This window comes from Clavelina lepadiformis, chromosome 8, assembly GCF_947623445.1.
Source record: "Clavelina lepadiformis chromosome 8, kaClaLepa1.1, whole genome shotgun sequence".
In the NCBI taxonomy this organism is placed as follows: domain Eukaryota; kingdom Metazoa; phylum Chordata; class Ascidiacea; order Aplousobranchia; family Clavelinidae; genus Clavelina; species Clavelina lepadiformis.
In genome coordinates, this window is record NC_135247.1 from 18,442,049 (window position 1) to 18,461,706 (window position 19,658).

At 37.2% G+C, this 19,658-nt stretch overlaps 3 protein-coding genes across 3 annotated transcripts; all 3 read left to right on the forward strand.

The window, feature by feature from the left end:
- On the forward strand, positions 1–4,039 carry LOC143469170 (uncharacterized). Its single transcript, XM_076966760.1, has 11 exons — positions 1–106; positions 458–607; positions 776–955; positions 1,051–1,158; positions 1,701–1,841; positions 2,078–2,233; positions 2,605–2,772; positions 2,922–3,074; positions 3,143–3,295; positions 3,485–3,613; positions 3,754–4,039. Exons 1-11 carry the CDS (start codon positions 40–42, stop codon positions 3,834–3,836), a joined length of 1,488 nt encoding a protein of 495 aa, XP_076822875.1. The 5' UTR covers positions 1–39; the 3' UTR covers positions 3,837–4,039.
- A 3,840-nt stretch (positions 4,040–7,879) lies between these two features.
- On the forward strand, positions 7,880–11,786 carry LOC143468419 (uncharacterized). The gene is made up of 12 exons (XM_076965614.1): positions 7,880–7,936; positions 8,016–8,120; positions 8,425–8,577; positions 8,766–8,951; positions 9,048–9,155; positions 9,632–9,793; positions 10,054–10,215; positions 10,500–10,679; positions 10,881–11,033; positions 11,116–11,268; positions 11,402–11,530; positions 11,629–11,786. Exons 2-12 carry the CDS (start codon positions 8,054–8,056, stop codon positions 11,721–11,723), a joined length of 1,548 nt encoding a protein of 515 aa, XP_076821729.1. The 5' UTR covers positions 7,880–7,936; positions 8,016–8,053; the 3' UTR covers positions 11,724–11,786.
- Positions 11,787–13,866: 2,080 nt separating this feature from the next.
- Positions 13,867–17,448, forward strand: LOC143468420 (uncharacterized). The gene is made up of 11 exons (XM_076965615.1): positions 13,867–13,953; positions 14,184–14,348; positions 14,446–14,631; positions 14,709–14,816; positions 15,011–15,157; positions 15,387–15,548; positions 15,827–16,006; positions 16,259–16,411; positions 16,745–16,897; positions 16,988–17,122; positions 17,251–17,448. Exons 1-11 carry the CDS (start codon positions 13,896–13,898, stop codon positions 17,337–17,339), a joined length of 1,536 nt encoding a protein of 511 aa, XP_076821730.1. The 5' UTR covers positions 13,867–13,895; the 3' UTR covers positions 17,340–17,448.
- Positions 17,449–19,658: the final 2,210 nt, after the last annotated feature.

The following is a 19,658-nucleotide window of genomic DNA, read 5'->3' on the forward strand; positions in this document are numbered from 1 at the left end:
AGAAATAATATCTGTTAAGTGGAAAGCTTCATTGCAGTAATGTCGATGGCAGGACTAAGATCTATCAGTATAACTTTCATCTTGGTGTCTGTCGCACTCCCGCTAGGTGAGAGCTTTATAAAATATTTTGTTGAATATGTTTTATCACTTTCTATATGGTTTAGATTAAAACATAGACGACAATGTTTGCATTTTATAAACAGCTTTCGGCAATCTGTTAGTTAATTTTGTTAGAGCAGCGCGCCTAAGAACTTTCAGAGCCAAAGTAATTTTCTCTTAGTTTTCAAGTTAAAATAATGTCACACAATAATATCCTAAGTTATTTTGTAAGAAACCTGAACTAATTTGCTAAACTGCTGAATTAAATTGCCTTAATCATGTTGCTAATTAGTTATGTTATGTAGGTCAGTTAACAAACTTAGAAAATAATATTTCAATTTGTTCTTTACGTTTTTAGGACGAGCCGCAATCAAACAATGCATTTACTGTTCATGGAATACAGCCAGCGGTTCCCCAGATTGCTACAATGGAAATGCAACTACTGTGGGCAATGATCCTTGCTCCGGATCAGACGCATATTGCTTGACACAACTAACTTTACAAGATGGTAAGTGGCCCCTAACGTACTTTAATTACTGTTGTAGTAATTACCATTTTATCAAAGGTCAACAAAACTTCAACGATAAAAAACCTATAAATAAATTACTCAGAACGTTTTAACATTGTCGCTGTTTTTGCCATTTTTACTTCAATGACAGAAAAAATTATTTTCCAGGATATATCACAGCAATACAAAGGAGCTGTGCGAGTGGGTCTTCTGATATCGACGATTCAACTGACGTCAAGCCGAATTCTGAGAAATGCGTACTGGTCTCAAATCTATATGGTTCCATAGAAACTACGACATGTTACATTAGTTGCGATAATTCCGACAATTGCAACACGGCTGGGCCAGGTATGGTTCATAAACAAGTTCTTGGTTGGCACATACGTGTGCTTTAACTTCTATGGCTAGAAGCAACTGAACAAGTGTGTACGTGTTCATTACAGAGCGACTAACGTTGTGTGACGCCGACTGTGTTTACGGCCAATGCGATTACATCACCGGAAGTTGCGTATGCCAAGATGGGTATTCCGGAAAGACGTGTTCCACCACTCGTAAGGAAACTTGAATTAAATTTTTTCACACTTTTTCTAAGGAAAACAATAATAGTAACTATCATCATTGCCATCATGTAATACGTTGCTGTGAGACTTGGAAGTACGTTGTTGTATTATTCTACTCATTTGTAAACATTTATCTGTAGCTTGGCAAGGTTAAAACAAGGTTAAAAAGTGAACTTTAGATTTGAAAAGGAAACAATTCTCAGCAGAATTCTTTAACAATTGTTCCTTGAATATCGTTGTGTAAATACACGAACCTAAAGTTAACCAAAATAATGTGTGTTCAATCAGCATTCGTTCAAGCAAGGTTTTTTCGAACTTTAGGGCCCAAACAAAATTTTTAAAATATATTATTTGACCACACCTTTAGTTTACATTACTCTTATCTGTGATTTCATGAAGCAGGTTAAGTTTTTGGGACCAAGATTTTGGAGTAGAACATTTACATACGATCTTGATAATTAAGTTATTAATTCCAATATCCTGTTCAATGTTGTAATATTTGTCACGACACATTAAGCGTTTATTTTATTCAGAGAAAACACCTTTAGTTTTCCGAAGATGCCTGCAATGTGACGATGAAACAAAAAGCTGTGTAAATACCAAAAGCCCAACTGAATGTCCTCGCGCAGATCAAAAGTATTGCGCGGTTACCAGGACAATAACATACGACGATGGTAATGCTTCAAATGCTTGGCTTGCTGGCATTATGTCAAATCTTCGTCTATTGACCTCTGCTTTTGTAAATGTGTGCATTTGTTAGAAAACTGAAGTTATGCAAAGTAACGCAATACTATAAGCTAAAAGAATTTGAAATTGCTAAAGATCTTCTACGTTGAAGTTTGGATCTGGTCGATCTGGTGTTAAAACAACAGCAGTTTACTAATTTAAGATCTTATCTTATGTATTTTAGATGAGGAGCAAAAGCGTAACGTCATAACGCGAAGTTGCACAACTGATTACGTAGCAGCTGACGAATGTTTCATCTCAAGTAGAGAAGGTGATTTACCAGGAGTTGAATACACTTGCATCTCGACGTGTGACTCAGATGGATGCAATACCCGAACTCGTGAGTTGGTTTTTTTGAGGAAGCCTTTTGTTTTATTTTGTAGAAATCCCTGATCTATACTTCAATGCAAATCTCTATTACACGCAAGTCGAAACTCAACCATAACGTTAAATATGGAACAGTAGCTTACATTTTTCAAGAAATTAAAAAGCGCTTTTAAATCAAACTGAAAGCAACCAGATGCTTTACTTACAAGCATTGAGGGATAATATTTTCCATTACTTGAAAACAAAAAGTAAAATGTAGCTACTGTATTTTATGCCGCATGTTGTTTTTTTTTAAATGACTTTGTATTAAAAATGTCGTTACATCAACTCTTGCCTTTCTACAATGGCGCCAAGTATTTTCTATATTTCATCTTTTTATTTCAGTTGATGAAACCGATCTTAGTCGTCCACTTTTTTGTGTTGTTTGTTCATCACAAGACACTTCTGGTTGTGATACCAGCACGACAGTACAGCCTTGTCCGTCGTCGGCCACTCATTGTCAGTCTATTGTGACGTATTATAAGTCAGATAAAATGGATCGTGCTAATACAGGTAAGTATATGCATTGTTGAAATAAATGACGCAATACAATAAACTTAAACATCAAAGCAGTGAAGATCTTTAATTAATGATCGTGATGTCGCCAAAGCACAAATACATCAGCATATTCTTACAGCAATGTTCACTTCTTTCATTCACAGTCGACCCTGACTACATGCTCATCAACGTTGAACGTTCTTGCGCCACTTCACCTGTCACCACCCAATGCACGTCAAGTTCCGTTGGCTCATTCGGTTTAGAAAAGGTCACGTGTCAGGAAAGTTGCCAGGGTGACATATGCAACACTGGGTGGCGTAAGTAAAATATTCGAGTGTAGATTTTTTCAATGGAGACTCATACAACTTATTGTCGATATTTGAAGCTGCGAGACCTAAATGCTCCCAATGCGACTGCGCCAGTTGCTTTTCAAGCCATCCCTGCAAAACCAGCCCCCCTGTGGCGACATCTTGCGATTATCCGTACCACGAGTTCTGCACTGTACAAGACAACAACCACGCTGGGTCGGATAGAACAAGTAAGAAGTACAAATACAAATATACAACAACAAGTACAAATATATACACAGCTAGTGAGTTATAGTTAACTTTTAAAAATCGGAATAAATTTTTTTTAATTAGATAAAAGACTGTATAAAGTAGATAGAAAACTGTATCTATGTATTTGAATTTTATCAATAAATCTAAAAATTTGGTTGTTCGGCTAGGTTCAGTCGATGGCTACCCTAGGAGCATAATACGTGGATGCAGTTACAAGGGAATTGGAAACGATTGCAGTAGTGAGGGACAACTTGAAAGTTGCAACAAAACCTGCTCAGTTGATGGTTGCAATCTAGGTAAGACGCTGCGGCGTAAGAAAACTTTAAGTATTGAAAATACTTATAAAAAAAAATAAAAAAAATAACGCCTAACAGATAACTGGTCATATGTGTTAAAGGATCAATTTTAATTTGCTTTATCTTCGCATATTCTACAGGCAACAGTGCTCCGTTGCAAACGTCGTTGTCGAACATTTTGCTGATGGTCGTCAGTCTGTTTTTTTTTGTTTGCAATTATTGACTTTAACTTGCTAAATCCGCAGCAAGAGTTAAATTATAGCCAACTTAATTTTTTAATTTGAAAATTTTGACAATGTTACTGTAATTTTCATCGGTTACTCGTTCTGCAATTCCTCAAACTTTGACCACATTGTAAGCTTTGATTAAATATCAGTGAGAAAAGTGGTAAAATATTGTTGTTGTGAATGAATACAAATAAATATTTTCATTTGTAGTTTAACAACCTCTAAAAATAAACAGAGAATAAATCGACGCTGACAGAAACAAGGAAAGATGTAAAGAAAATTGCAAATTGATTATACGCTCTAGGACTACAAATGTCAACATTTCCAACATTTGATTTGTCAACATTTCCAGTCAGCTACACACAAAAACGGTTAAGCACTGAACACATTTGAAAGTTTTTTTGACACATAGGCTGTTCCATTGCAAGCTTTGAAATAATAACCAGCGTGACGTCATTTACAGGTAGATGTTAGGTGAAGCCTGGTGGGTGATTTTGCGCTTTGTAAGTAGATGCGTAGATGCAGAGTGAAAACGTGGAACATCTCAAACGTAATTCTCAGTACAGAGTTCTCACTTTTATAAGAAGTTTTAAATCGAAGCTTGTATAGTGACCCAGTCTTTAGTTTTTAAATTTGAGAGCAAATTTTGCAGTGAAACTTTCTTACATTTATTAAAACATAAACTTCTTTTAAACCAAAGTTAACTGAGAAAATGCCGAAAAACCAATTTGCAGTTAAATAAACAACAGAATTGGAGTTTCGCGTAAGTTTCGAATATGGTCATGTAATTCTGTACATGTCGTTTTCAATACGCACGCAACAAACAACTGGTTGTACAAGTTGCAGAAGATACATGCAATGCGGGTTCGGTTCCATCGCAACACGATATGCAAACAAAATCTCCATACACTTACATGGGATTAAATCAGGCGTTAGATCTGTTTGCACGAATCGACCCCTTGGTCGGTTCGGTAGCCGAGTGATTACTGATTAGTATAGGGCACTGCATGGGTTCGCAATAATGCTGCCTGTGCTCGGTGATGCTGCCGATGTGACGTCTCTGCAGCGCATATTGCAGCAGGCAAGGCGACGCTTGCTCTTGTACAGTGGAACTTTTGAACAGTTCCAAATTTGGGCAATATAAAACAAATACGGATAAAACAACGTGTGTTGCAATCAGAACTTGCGCGACGGCTGTTGTTCCGTTACCGCGGGTCGGGCCGGGGTTGCGCAAAGAATTTTCTCAGTTCGAGGATAAAAGTTATGATACTATAATCTATATCAAGCTTTAAATGATCTCACCGTATGTGAAGTAAATTTTAGGGACAATTGTTACATAGTTGTCTAAATAGTTTAATGCTTTGTCGACGCTCATGGTTGGCAGTTTCCAACGACAAGGTCTCACTTTTGAGTTTTTGCTGATTTGAACCTTGTGGCGTTTTCATTTTATCAATATTTTCCACCGTTAAATTGATTACTTTATTGCAGCATATGATTTGCTACCAACACAAATAAACGCACTTTCGCCCATGACCATGAGTGTGTGACGTATTGACGTAGGTTTGCCAAATGTTTACACAATGTTCCGGTTAATGATTACAGTATATCGCAAAATTAAAATGCTTTGTGAGAAGGGGTGCATGTTGTAATTTTATGGTGAAATGAAATTACTTCATTTGATTATTAAGATAGTCGCATCATTATGATAAGAAGCAGAGAAAGCACATGCTACATCACAATATCATGCCTTTCACGCCCTATCGTAAAAAGGAAGAAACAAAAGTTGAAATCATAGTAAGTTTTAAACACGCATCACCTGTAGTGACATTTACTTCACTTTAATCATTGACTACACAGTGGGTTCAAATGGACCAACTACCTCTGTTTAGACGCAATGAATAGTGCTATAGCAGTGTTCAGATTGTTTACTCATTTTCGTACGAGTTAACGAGGCTGCTTTGATATGGTTTAGAAATAAGGTGGATGACTTTGATGAAATTTATTTTTGCAAAACTGGGCCGTTATTTGTATCTCACGGCAAAGCACAGCAACTGCCAATGAAGTGGAAAGTTAATAACGCATATAAGTTGAAACCAACAAACGCACTTAAACTAGACTTTCGACAGTATCCAGCACGTATAGCACGTAGCCTTATACTGTAGTAAACGAATCGAAGTCAGGGAAACATAACGATTGAGACTGACGTCAGGAACTTAAATTTTCAAGCCATCACCCATTGTTGGTTGCAATGTCTTCGTATCCTTATACTTCGTGACGTTTATCTTTGCTGGGTGCTTAAAGCTTCTTTACAGTTCATAGCTTCAAGAATAGGGAACTGGACCAAAAACCACAACCTTAGTGTCCCAGCTACGCCATATATTTGGTCAACACAAACATAGACGTGGTTTGAGAATGATTGACCGAACGTACGTTGGCGATTAATGATCACTGGGCATTTGTTTTATCAATAATGTTGACTCTAGCTTTTGATAAAACACGACTTGCGTCAACGGATCCAGCTGAAACCAGTTCGTTACACCAATATCGTTCTCCTAAATCAGACAAATAATGACGATGCTTTGTTGTTTGCTATTTCGATAAAGGTATCACGGTTATCACAAAACTAATTTCGGTTGGCGTTATAAAGACGTTAATTTAACGAAATCAACGATCTTGGTCTAAGGCAGTGGTTCCCAACCGCGGCTCTTAGAGCCGCATGCGGCTCCAAGGTAGCTTTCTTGCGGCTCTCAATGACCCCTGAAAATCCCACAAAAAAATAAAAAATCTATTTGCAACAATTAGGGCGATTATTTTTTGAGTTGTCAAAAAAAGTCAAAAATTGGTCAAAATTTATAGCGTTAGGTCAAAATTGTTTACAAATTTCTCATTTTACATCTTACAGTTACACCTTGTAGCCTACTTTATACTGCTGTGAATGGTACATTGTCTACTTATTGTGAATCATAAACCGCCTCCTGAATCCTAAACCACAATTGCGCCTCGATTTGACAAAGTTGTTAAAGCTCAAAGCCAATGTCAAGTTGGACATTAAATTGATTTGTGTTATTTTTCTTGTTAGTGTTGCTATTCGTTGGTACATGATTTCATGCTTTAAAATTTTCGTTATAATTACTTGAGTCTTTTCATGCGGCTCCATACGTACTATGAAGTTTGAAATTCGGCCCCGACACCAAAAAAGGTTGGGAACCACTGGTCTAAGGGAACAGCAGAAAAGGGTTAAGGTCTGAAATACGCGCTTAAAATAGTTTTTCGACTAATTATGGTCGTAGCCCAAATGAAGGTTGACAATAGGAGACTAGTACTTGGTGAAACATTGTTATGAGATTGTTCGGCCCGATACATAGGTTACCTAGGAAAGCTTGACCACGCCAGGAAAACTGTTTGTCTTGAATCGTTGAATCTTTCATTGATAAATCTTGGACCTTAAAATCTGTTTGAATCTTTGGTTTTTGAATTAGGGAAAAATTGTCACAGCAATTGGTTTTTATGAAGGTTTTATTTCAGCACACGTTTACATGAAGCGTGATGAAAAGAAGGTTCCCAACGGAGAACGCTGAACTTGCCGTTTTCGGTTATTAAAGTGATGAATAAAAACCAAGCTTGCTACGTAAATTTTGAAGAAACCTGTTCAGTTTAACCCACGTTACCTTTAAAACCAGAACATTTGAAAACCGAAAGCAAAAGTCAACAAGTATATTCGCAAAACCAACCGTCCACTCATGGAATTTGAACCCATGCCTCCTAATTAAAGCATGGGTCCTCAAAACTTTTATACCCGGTTTCAATTGAAGCATAAGGTTTGACGTAATTGTGTTCAGGTTTGGATCAGAAATATTTAATAAATTTGTCAGAATATGGTGGTTTAGCATCTGAAGGGGTTAAGTTAAGGCATTGTGATGTTATAGGTGTGACAACGCTTGTCACGTGGCAAGATCAGTGCTCAAAGAATTGAGAGAAAGCTTGCATGCACAGGTTCAATTACAGTTTAAATACTATGAATAAAACCTGGCTAATAACTGTATCTATTTCGGAAATGTAGAGGGGAATATATTTGTCAAAAATCAACCGTTGTCTGGTGAGTCTGAAAAATTTTTCTGAATTTTATTCAAACTGTATCTATTTCTTCTTTTGTTGCAGATATTCTCTTGTTTCAGACATTTTGTTCGTTAGGTGGCAGGTTTGAGTAGTGGCAATGTGGTCGGCAAGACAAAGTATCCTGATGACATTTGCTGCGTTTCTCGCTCTCAGATTTCCGCATGGTAAGTTTGTAGATACATTTCGTAGAATATGATTCATCACATACCAGGTTGAATTACCGTGTGTCGAAAATCGTATTCTCATAATCAATCCCCCCTCTCTCCCCCCCGGGGAAATTGTAATTTATTTCTCTGACACCTGTGTGCCAAAGTTGTATTCGCAATGAAATAAATTGCTCTTAGCTGTGTAATTGAAAGGACGACATACGGTAAAGCCCTAAGATAAGGGATTTTCAAAATAGAGCATCTGGTTGCTCAGAAAAACAGTAACTTGTCACATTTTTTGTTTCTTACTTGGTTTATGTAGCGCGAGGCCAAATCTTTGAATGCATCGGTTGTACATGGAACACATCAGATAGCGGTTCATCAGATTGTTACAATCCAGATGCCTCTTCTGCGGCCAGTGATTCTTGTACCGGACCAGGAGCGTATTGCCTGACAGAACTCACTTTAGAAGATGGTAACTGACCTCTAATGCGGTTTTATTGCTGAATCGATAAGCGTCATTTAATAAATGCTAAAGCGAAATGCTAAACAAAACCATTAGAAACAAGGTTATTCAGAACCGGTTAAGGCTCCTCAAATTTGATGAAGTGCAACGTCTAATCTCTGACAGTTTCACGTCAAAATGGAGAAATTATTTTCCAGGAGTTGTATCCAAAATAAAAAGAAGCTGCACAAATGAAGACTCCGATTTTGACAAGTCATCCGATGAAAGGCCAAATCGAGAAAGATGTGTACTGACGTCAAACAATTTAAATGGGAATCCGGTGGAGATGACAAAATGTTACATTCCTTGCGCCAATTCCCAAAAATGCAACACGATTGGGCCAAGTATGGTTGACGAATAAGTATCAGATCCTGCATACCAATCTTATTGTGTAATATTTTTATCGGAGGAACCCCGAAGAAACATAATAACTTATCTAGAGAACTTAAAGCTCTGTGACGTCAACTGTGGCTTCAACGGAGAGTGTAATTACATCACCGGAAATTGCGTATGTAAGGAAGGATTTTCTGGGGGCAATTGTTCGACAGGTGAGCAAATTTTGAATGATTTATTTAGCAGTATTTTCACGGAAACCCTGATGCATATTCTTGTCTGTGCGACGATGTTGGAAACTACAGGAACATTTTGTCAAAATATTCGATGTATTTGTGACAATTTATAGAACTTGGTTTTGAAAAATGTTAAAAGCGTAAAGTCAAAATGAAAATATATTTTATCTAAAGTCGCAAACTTATTGCTAATATCTAAGTATTTGTCCGAACATATTCCCTAACAACAAATTTCAACCAATTTTTCAAACATTTTTATAACTGGCTGTTGGCTATAACTCTTCGATACTGACTTTTGTGCTAACATGGGACTCTTATGGATTCTAGACAGCACTTAAGTCTCCTTGGAGTGGATGTTATAATCGGCTTTGATGATTTCAATAGTTTTACGAGTGTGTGTGTGTGTCAAAGCATCTGGGTTTCTTCACATAAAATTGATCTTTTACTTTGCTCAGAGGATCCAGCTCCGGATGAAACCTTCCGAAAATGCCTCCAGTGTGAGACAGAGACCGGCGTTGAGAGCGGAGATTACTGCGAGTCGTACAGGGATTCGTACGAGTGTCCGGACTTAGAACAGAGATACTGCGCCGTAACCAGGACAAGAACATACGACCAGGGTAAAGTGCTGGATCAAATAATTGGCTTGCTTGTAATACTTTAACTCTTTTGCTTTTGACTTTCAATTTATTGGTTTGTGAAGCGTTGATTTTCGTCCGAATTTTTTAAGGAGTTTTTGAGATTCCAGTCTGTTTAGCATATATAGTTATATATAGTATAGTTATATAGTTTTATTATATAGTTTTCAGACCACATTATAAATAGTTTTTAAATATTTTTTTCGCTGTGGCCATGATGGATTCGTGCTTTAATTTGTCAGGTGGGAGTCAGATACGTGACATCGTTGAGCGAAGTTGCACGGCTGATTACGTAGCAGCTGATGAATGTTTTGTCTCAAGTAGAGGAGATCAAGATGTTTTACCCGGAGTTGAATACACTTGCATCTCGACCTGTGATACAGATGGATGCAATACCGGAACTCGTGAGTTGGTTTCATAACAACATATCCAAGCTTCCTTGGACTTACATGGTGTACTGCGTTACATGCGGTTACATGCGTGTACTGTATACAGCTAAATGACATGTTGGACATCTGGTCTTGGTTTTAAAACCTGATCAACTTAGTAATTCAAACAACCAAAAGACACTCACTCTAAATACAACCTCAAAAACACCGCACTTTGTTTGTTTCTCACTGCGGGGTGCTTTGTTGTCACGACCTACAAAAAAGTGCATAGTAGCTTGGCGCTGCTTAATGATGGAAAGCTGATGGAAAATTTGAGACCAACGATCCAATCCGTCCATTGATGTGTGTCGTTTGTTCATCACAAGACGATCTACATTGCGATACCAGTACGACAATCGAGCTTTGTCCGTCATCGGCCACTCATTGTCAGTCGATTGTGACGTATTACAAGTCAGATAAAACAGATCTGCCTTTTGATGGTAAGTATACTGTAGGCAAATTCATGATGTCATCCAACAAAATTTAATATGAAGGACGTTGTTCAAACTCCTGGTCTCATTCGACCAAAAGAAATAACTCAGATTAAAAGGTCACAATGGTCAATTACGCGATCGTGGCAAGCAATTTGCCAAAGAGCAAACAAACCAACGCTCACTTGTAACAGATACTTTCATTCACAGTCGATCCTGACTACATGCTGGCCAGCGTTGAACGTTCTTGCTCCACTTCCAATCTTCCGACTCGATGCACATCAAGTACTGTTGGCTCATCCAGTTTAGTGCAGGTCACGTGTCAAGAGAGCTGCCAGCGTGACGGATGCAACACTGGATGGCGTAAGCGACTAAGAAATGCGAAATGATTCGAAGTAAAGTAACTTTAATGGATCACGATTGTTTAAACTTGCTTTATGTTAAGCGGCGAGACCTAAATGCTCCCAATGCGGTTGCAACCGATGCGAATCGAACGATGAATGCAAACTCAGACCTCCCGAGGGAACATCTTGTCCCCTGCCCTACCAGGAGTTCTGTACTATTCTCGACATCAACCACGCAGTGTCTGATAAAATAAGTAAGTTTTCTATTCTAGTTCATTTCAATTAAATTTAAATGGGCTTTAAAGCAACATTATAAGCACGAAAACAGTTTGCTATGTTTGTTCGTCTACTTTCAAATACTGCGCTTAGAAGTTAGGGTCTTTCTAGGTTTTGTTGATGGTTACCCTAGGAGCATAATACGTGGGTGCAGTTACAAGGGAATTGGAAACAATTGCAGTAGTGAGGGACAAATTGAAAGTTGCAACAAGACCTGCTCAGTTGATGGCTGCAATCTAGGTAAGACGAGAAATCTTAACAAAACAAATTGTAAAGAAACGTAACTCAGAACAAATTTTCTTGAAAACTTGAATCATTTTATTTCTTTACATTTTTAGGAAACTTCAGATCATCTGCGTCAGCAAACCATCATCCATCCAATATTTTGTTGGTCTTCGTCAGTTTGTTTGCGCTTGTCTTTCGTCATTATTAGCTTTGTCATGTTGATGAATAAAATGTTTTGTGATCGTATCGAAAATATGATCAATCCTTCTAATTGCATTTTCGTCTAACATTTCCATTTATAAGTTTTGTGGTCAGTATCTGAGCAAAGAGAGAGAATTGTATAATTTTACTCTGAACTGAATTTTCCTTGTTTTTTCTAGATTCCTATTGCAAGCCCGATACGTTAGAATCTTATTGCAGTTTAGTTAAGTGTTTGATTAATAAAATTACTGTTTGTTGCTGGGCAAGTTAAAAACATTTAATGTCGTACGTGTATAAAAATGACCTTGCCAGCTTTGGCTGGAATATAAAGTGATTTGTAAAAACGGGTAAAAGCCAGATTTAAAGCAAACTTATAAACAAATCATGAATATTGGACACTTTGACCTGATGGAAGATGAAAGTTGAAAGTCTTCTACAGCCAGCCGTTGACCGCTCTCTTGCGCCATTCAACGTTGCCTTATCTCGATAGAAGAGAAAAGAAAATAAACTGACGGTTAACTGAGCACTCAGATATCGTCATTTACGACTCTTGGTGAGAACAAAATTGGCGTATTTGAGCAGCAGCAGTGTTATTAGGTTATAAAGTCGAATGTAAATGTCCGAGAGTTAATAATTAAATCAAAAAAGTTCAGCGAATAAGCAATTCTCAATAAAATGTACAAGTTGGAGCACATCTTATATATGCGGCACAAACTATAAGACCTATGTAAGCAGCAAGTATGACAGTATGACAGGGATCATGAAGGGAGCACAGTACTTGGCATGTCATACGGTGCATCATCGTCAACATAACATTACTTGACGTATTGCAGATTTATACGTATATAGTAAATTGCTAATCTACCTTTAACTAAAATTCTTTCGCTTGCAATGTTCTCGCTGTTGACGGTTTTCTGTGTTTTATGAGATAATGACATTATATCAAGATTCACGATGCTGTATTATTATGGATAAAATATAAGAAACAGAGAGCAAAAAAATACATATATTTCTTGCTGTTATACGTTTCAAGAGACAAAGCTCATGAAATGTGAAACTACACGATCGGAACTTTACTGGTCACTTTGCATTCTCCAGTGCATTGTTGGTGTTAATGTAATGCAATGTAGTGTAATGCAATATTCAAATACATCTTGTTTTTATGAAGTAAGTCGTCATTACTTGTTCGGTTAAGGTTTACCAAAACGTTGTATGTTTAAACGTCACTTATAGTCACCTGCTGCTGGCTGACATCTTTACGTGCTCTGGAGTGAAAGGATGAGAAAGATTTCAAAACTTACAAGTCGTTATAAAATACCACAACTATTTTTACAGAAAAAATCTCTTTGTTTTTTTGCTACATCTGCAAAGATTGTATATTTTCCTCTGCTATAGCTTGTAAAAAAGACAAGAATCAAACCATAAATGTTGTTAAGGAAACTGTTTTCTTTACTCGGGTATTTGGCCTGGGTAAAAATCACGTCAACGGATTTTCAAGACTAGGCCTTATGGACTGTTGATCATTTGTGGCATAAATATCTTGGTCGATAAATGTCACGATATACCAAGTCAAACAAAACGTAACGTCGACACGGGTTGCCTGGTTACCCACATAAAATGACCGACCCGTTTGACGCTTAAACTAGAAAGATTAAACACGATTAAAAATACCAACAGGACAAGACATGATGCGATTTTGCTTCATTCGCAACGACTTGGAAAAACACTCTTTCTAGGTTCAACGGAAGAAGAGAGTCGGTTTTGTTTGCTCAATAAGAATATGTCTCTCAATATTAATCACTTTCATATTTAAGCTCATGAACCAACCACTTTTACGAGCTTGGATAAAAGACAGCCGCAGAAATTTGCAAAATATTTTGTGTCTTGTTTAATCTAAAATAAGCTATAATTGATTTTATGTTAAAATACATTGACAACAACAAATAAGTTAATGATTGGTCGTGTGTTGTACAAAGCAACCATTTCTTAACAAAATAGTTTTAAAGTTTAAACTCAGAACTTTTCTGTTTTGCGTGTTTATAGAATGCGTGTTATGGTAAGGCATAATTGTTTAATTCTAATAAATATCAGTAGAACATTTATAACATTTTACGTAAGGACTAATAAATAGAACGTTTTTCTATTTTTAATCAACGTAGTGTGGATAAGGTTGAACAAAATGTTGAGTGCAACGGCGGCCATTCTAATTGCTTTCATGGTGTTCTGTGCTTGTCAAGGTAAGGATATAAACGGTGTGAGTCTGTCGGTGCCTTTAAACTGTTTATGTATTTAAGATGATGAATGAAATTGAAATTGAAATTGAAAAATGAAATCTTCGCGTGGAGATTTTGAATACAAAATTTATGATGACTTTGTAATATAAATATTTTTGTTCAACATAAAATCGAAAAACGTGTTTTTCGTTAAAGACTCTCCAATCACTTTATCTGAAATCTTATTGGCGCAGGAGAAGCTGCAGTGACCGATTGTCTCACCTGTTCGTGGAGTTCAGGCACTAACTCTGATGTGGATTGCTTCAATCCCTTACAGTCTGAATCAACAACAAACACAAGTTGTAATTTGGCTCCTGCCCTAAACCCATATTGTCAGACCACTTTCTCCTTAGTGGACGGTGAGGATTTGCGAGCTCGAGTCGATTACATTTACTTTCAAAAGTATCTCGCGATAATAGACTCCTCGTTCTTTTCTGAAAAAGTGATTTGTTTTAGGGATTGTGACTGATATTGACAGGAAATGCAACTGGGGAGGCGGAGACATAGACTATTCCAGTGGTGACCTTGTTCCAAGCTCAGAGAAATGCGTAACGTCATATGGTTTATACGGCGATGACGTAGAGACAACGACATGCTATTTTTCATGCAACTCATCTGACAACTGTAACACTGTTGCACCACGTAAAGAAGTTCTCCTATTTAAGACTATTCTTGTTTTATCGGTCCGAAGAAAGTTTACCGACACTTGTTGATTACAGAGAAAATTATCTCCTGTGACGTGAACTGTGGTCCCAACGGCGAGTGTGATTACATCACTGGAACTTGTGCATGTAGAGACGGGTTTTCCGGACCGACGTGTCTGATTGGTAAGAGCCCTGTGTTCTTAGAAACTACTTTTATGACCAATACGTCTTTGCTTCTCCCTTAAAATCGTTTCACGTATATTCAGTTATCTTGCTCAATAGACCATGAGCTCTTCCAAAAGTACAGTCAAATCACTAGATTAGAAAGCAAGTGTTGTAACGAGTTTAAAGCTGGAACTCTTCTTTTCTCTCTTCAGGTCAACCTCCCCCGATTGAAATCTTCCTAAGTTGCCACCAATGTGACGACGAGTCAGGAAATTGTGCCATGAGCAATAAACCAACAAAGTGTCAAAGTTCGGACCAAAAATATTGTTCGGTTTCCAGGACAACAACATTCGATGAAAGTGAGTCAGCTTAGATTTTTATTCATCCCGCTTTTGTTATAATCATTCTTTGTTGTTATCATTTGCTAACAACCACTTTTTCTTATTTTCGAGCTAGAGTTTGTAACATAGCCTCAGTTGACACACTTGGCGTTAAATTTCTTTTTGTCCAAATTAGATGGACTGGACTGTCATTCTGGTGTTAGAGCAACAGCGGTTTACGATTTTAAGTTTTTACCTTATGTTTTAGATGGAAAGTCAATTCGTAACGTCATAACGCGAAGCTGCACAACTGATTACGTAGCAGGTGACGAATGTTTCATCTCTAGTAGGGGTAGTGATGATATTCTACAGGGAGTTGAATACACTTGCATCTCGACGTGTGACTCAGATGGATGCAATACTGGGACTCGTGAGTAATTTTTACAATCATAAATTTTTTATTTTTGAACCACAAAATTTGAAGATAAATATCATAATTCTACCCATATACAAAATTTGTTTGCCATCAGTTCACAATTATGCGTTATAGTCTTGGTTTCATCTTTTCTGCCGCCAGTGTTACCTTTACGAATAACTGTGTAACATCAAGCCTTCAATGTGACACATTGTAATTCACTCTGCAACAGCGGTAGAGTTAAAACGTTACAACCGTTTTGACAATCACTTTGTAATGCCTTGACTTCTCAGCTGATGGATATCTTCAGGGAAACGACCCAGACCGTCCATTGAGTTGTGTCGTTTGTTCATTGAATGATGACCCATATTGCGATACCAGCACAACAACTTCGTTTTGTCCATCATCGTCCACCCATTGTCTGTCGATTGTGACGTATTACAAGTCAGACAAAGCTGACCTTTCATACAATGGTAAGTTATCACAATTATGATCAGTCATTCGTCATAGAACACCAGACCTGCCCATGATTGTTGCAAAGTTAAATCATTGATTACAAATCCCTTATTACGCTCAATACTTCTGCTTACGCTTTGGTCGGTTGGTTGAAGATTAACCTCATCAAAACACTGCATCTTGACTCTTGCATCAACAAAAAGTTTTGTCAAAAATTTTGCTTGTTTACCTTTTCATCGTACTTTGCCATACTGTCGATTCATTCACAGCTGACCCTGACTACATGCTCATCAGCGTTGAACGTTCTTGCGCCACTTCACCTCTCACCACCCAATGTACGTCAAGTTCCGTGGGCTCATCCAGTTTAGTAAAAGTCACGTGTCAGGAAAGTTGCCAAGGCGACGGCTGCAACACTGGGTGGCGTAAGTCAAGCAGAAATGACAACTTTTAAAGTTATTTATGTAACCTTTTCGGCGTACACATTGTCCTTGGGAGTTGGAACTCAGATATAAAATCAAAAGTAACTAAGGCTTTATTAAAACAGAATTGCTAGTCCTAAAATAAAACATAATTAGTTACGTAAGACGTGACTGTAAACTATATAACACTTATATAGATAAACTCTTCACTAGAAACAATTAGGACGGCGTGATTATGTGCGAGGCAGAAAAGGAAGACAAACGAATGCCACCACACACATCAGGTGTTTTTATTGCATCACACGAATCTATAATTTGGGTTGAAATTTGTTTCAGCGGCGAGACCTGATTGCTCGCAATGCTCCTGCACCAGCTGCATTTCCAACCATCCCTGCTTGTTCAGTCCTCCTGTGGCGACAGTTTGCAATTTTCCTTACCACGAGTTCTGTACCTTGCAAGACATTAACCGAGCAGTGTCTGGAACAATCAGTACGTTCTTGTTTAGGCTTCTTCGCTTTTATATGCTGTTTAAATACCGCATCGAAAGCTAATTCCCAGGTACGGTTGGTGTTTTCATAGGTTCAGTAGAGGGATACCCTAGGAGCATAAAGCGTGCGTGTAGTTACAAGGGCATCGGCGACACATGCCAAGTGAGCAGCCACGGATCAACCGAAAGTTGCAACAAAACCTGCTCAGTTGATGGCTGCAATCTAGGTATGACGTAAGATTTGCAAGTTTATATGGTTTAAAACAACGCTTTAAAATACTGGGACAACATCCAATGATATTTTTCAAAAGATTAACCTACAATGAATTTTGTTTAACTAAGTGTGTTTACTTAGGTGATGTAAATGGCGTGGCGTCTAAAGCTTTGTGGCATCCTTTTGTGCTAACCGCCATTGCCTCGTTGGTATGCCTTTGCCGTCACTAGAATACTCCAAGCAAACACATCCTGTACAAGACACACTTTAATCTGCATTTTAGTAGCTTTTGGGTGATGTTGTTATCAGTCTTGATACAAGTAAATGCAATCAACTGCTTCTAATGAATTGGGAGTTTCAAGATATAAAATGATAAATTTAAGACATTAGTCTTTAAATAGAAGTACAGGCGGTCATCGAAGGTTTCGCTTCTATTGTTACCACGTGTTCAAACAAGCTAAGGCAGGAGAGCTATCTGCTTTATTTGCTTAACAAAACAGAATATTTTGTTCTTTGGAAATTTCCATTTTACATTTATCCAAATAAAGCAACTAACTTATCATAAACCTACAAACAATTAACAATGAACAATGAACAGTGAACAATGAACAATAAACTAATGAGCCAATGAACAATAAACAATAAACAATGAAAAATTAACAATGAACCAATGGATTTTTCTGAATGCTTGGGGATTTACAGATTCGTGAATATATAATTTGAAGTGTTTTAATAAAAAAAAAGTTTATAGTAACTTAATGTTGCAAACCTAATGCTGGGATTAGCGAAGAAATACATAGCGGCAAAAAATTTGTTACTGACAAAATTGAAAAGCACTGTTGCGCTATAGAGCACGTCAGCTGGGCTGTAAAAGTGCGAAATTTCTTATCTTCTTCCATTTAGTGAATGTGCGTTTAGAAAGCGAAATGTACTGACTATAAAATTTCTTGCTTGTTCATTGTCAGCGTCAGTCAATCAGTTTTGAAATATCTTGTGGTGGTAACATCGTGGTAATTCCCATTAAACTACTGTACATTGCCTTGATAAGTAAAATATTATGCGGTATTGTTTATTCGTTAAGCATTTTTGTGACTAACATCATCAGGCGGTTTAGCATAAAATCTACTTGAAGTTGATGGAGTTTGTGAAAATATAAAACAAAAACAGAGCAACAGGAGAAAAATGTTAACAGTCGCGAACCGTTTACGCAGAATGAAGACAAAAAGCTGAAGCAGTAAATAGTATTTTATTTTTCAGGCGCTTCGTTCAATACAATTTGTGAAATCGATCAGAGCTTTTGACGAACAAAATACTTTCTAATGTTTTCGCTTTTAGTCTCCATTCTTCCAATAAAACAGAAACGATTCTCGGTCATTTTTCAACCGCCTGTTTAAACAATAAAATATAGAAATGCGGTTTGTTTTCTGTATTTTAAAAGGCAGTTCTTTTATTCTTCCTAAAACTGCGTGTTTTAATATTACTATGACATTTTGTGCCTGTACAATCTTTGGTGTGACTAAGTCGCAAATCCTCTGCAGCATGATCATTTCTATGACGTTCTTCTTGAGTAAGAAAGTGTAAGTGTCTTTCTTGATAACAAAGGCTCAGGACTTGAATTAATTTAGTTGTTTATACAACGATAACTCTCGATATCTTAACTGAATCTGTGATTGGCTTTGAGAAAAAAGTGTTTCTGATTTTATGCTGTTTCAATTGCAAATTTTTAGTATAGCCCAAAATATTAGCAAGGGATTCGTATAAACCAAAAATAATCGAACTATTCCTAGGTAGTAGATCTTATACATTCAGTTGTTCAAATAAAAATCGAAGAGAAAAAATATCGCAACCGCCGGTGTGATGGAGATTTCTCGGAGAAGTTGGATAATTATCTTCGTTGTTTCTGCAACTTTCTTCGTATGCCAGGGTGAATGATATTTCCGCACATTCAAAGCTGACCGAAAAATACTTATTTAGCTTAAAATGATGAAAGTATCAGTTTTAAATTAGAATTTAGTTTCAAAACTTTTGCTTTTGTTTTCATTTAAGACATTTTGATTCTTCTTTGGCAGGAGAAGGTGTCACTGAATGCCTCACTTGCACCTGGTCACTCAACGACCCTGATATGAACTGCTATGACCCATCTTCTGCGAATTCATCTACAGCCAGAGATTGCTACATGTATCCCAGTTCCAACAACGTTTGTCGAACAACTTTCACCTTAGTAGATGGTCGGTTTGTGTGTTGTGTTGAGATCGATAACTCAATCTAATTTCAAGATTTTCTTCACATTTTATTATTATTTTAAAAACCCGGCAAATTTTCAGGAATCGTTCATCATATTTGGAGAGGTTGTAAAAGGGCAGATGAGATTCAAAATTTTTCAGAGAAGTGCGTGACAACATACCATGTTAAAACTGAAGAGGTGGAGACGGCTTTGTGCTCTTTCAGTTGCAACACATCTAACAACTGTAGCACTGAAACACCACGTGAGAAAAAATACAACGACGGTCGTAAATATATGGACTTCGTATATGTAAAATTATTATTTA

Bases quoted from the DNA above. Each gene is read 5' to 3' on its own strand.
- LOC143469170 (XM_076966760.1), top strand. From the start codon at position 40: ATGTCGATGGCAGGACTAAGATCTATCAGTATAACTTTCATCTTGGTG. The intron at 608-775 runs GTAAGTGGCCCC...ATTATTTTCCAG, and splicing joins ACAACTAACTTTACAAGATG to GATATATCACAGCAATACAA. The intron at 1,159-1,700 runs GTAAGGAAACTT...TATTTTATTCAG, and splicing joins AAAGACGTGTTCCACCACTC to AGAAAACACCTTTAGTTTTC.
- LOC143468419 (XM_076965614.1), top strand. From the start codon at position 8,054: ATGTGGTCGGCAAGACAAAGTATCCTGATGACATTTGCTGCGTTTCTC. The intron at 8,578-8,765 runs GTAACTGACCTC...ATTATTTTCCAG, and splicing joins AGAACTCACTTTAGAAGATG to GAGTTGTATCCAAAATAAAA. The intron at 11,269-11,401 runs GTAAGTTTTCTA...GGGTCTTTCTAG, and splicing joins CGCAGTGTCTGATAAAATAA to GTTTTGTTGATGGTTACCCT.
- LOC143468420 (XM_076965615.1), top strand. From the start codon at position 13,896: ATGTTGAGTGCAACGGCGGCCATTCTAATTGCTTTCATGGTGTTCTGT. The intron at 15,549-15,826 runs GTGAGTAATTTT...TTGACTTCTCAG, and splicing joins TGGATGCAATACTGGGACTC to CTGATGGATATCTTCAGGGA. The intron at 16,007-16,258 runs GTAAGTTATCAC...ATTCATTCACAG, and splicing joins AGCTGACCTTTCATACAATG to CTGACCCTGACTACATGCTC.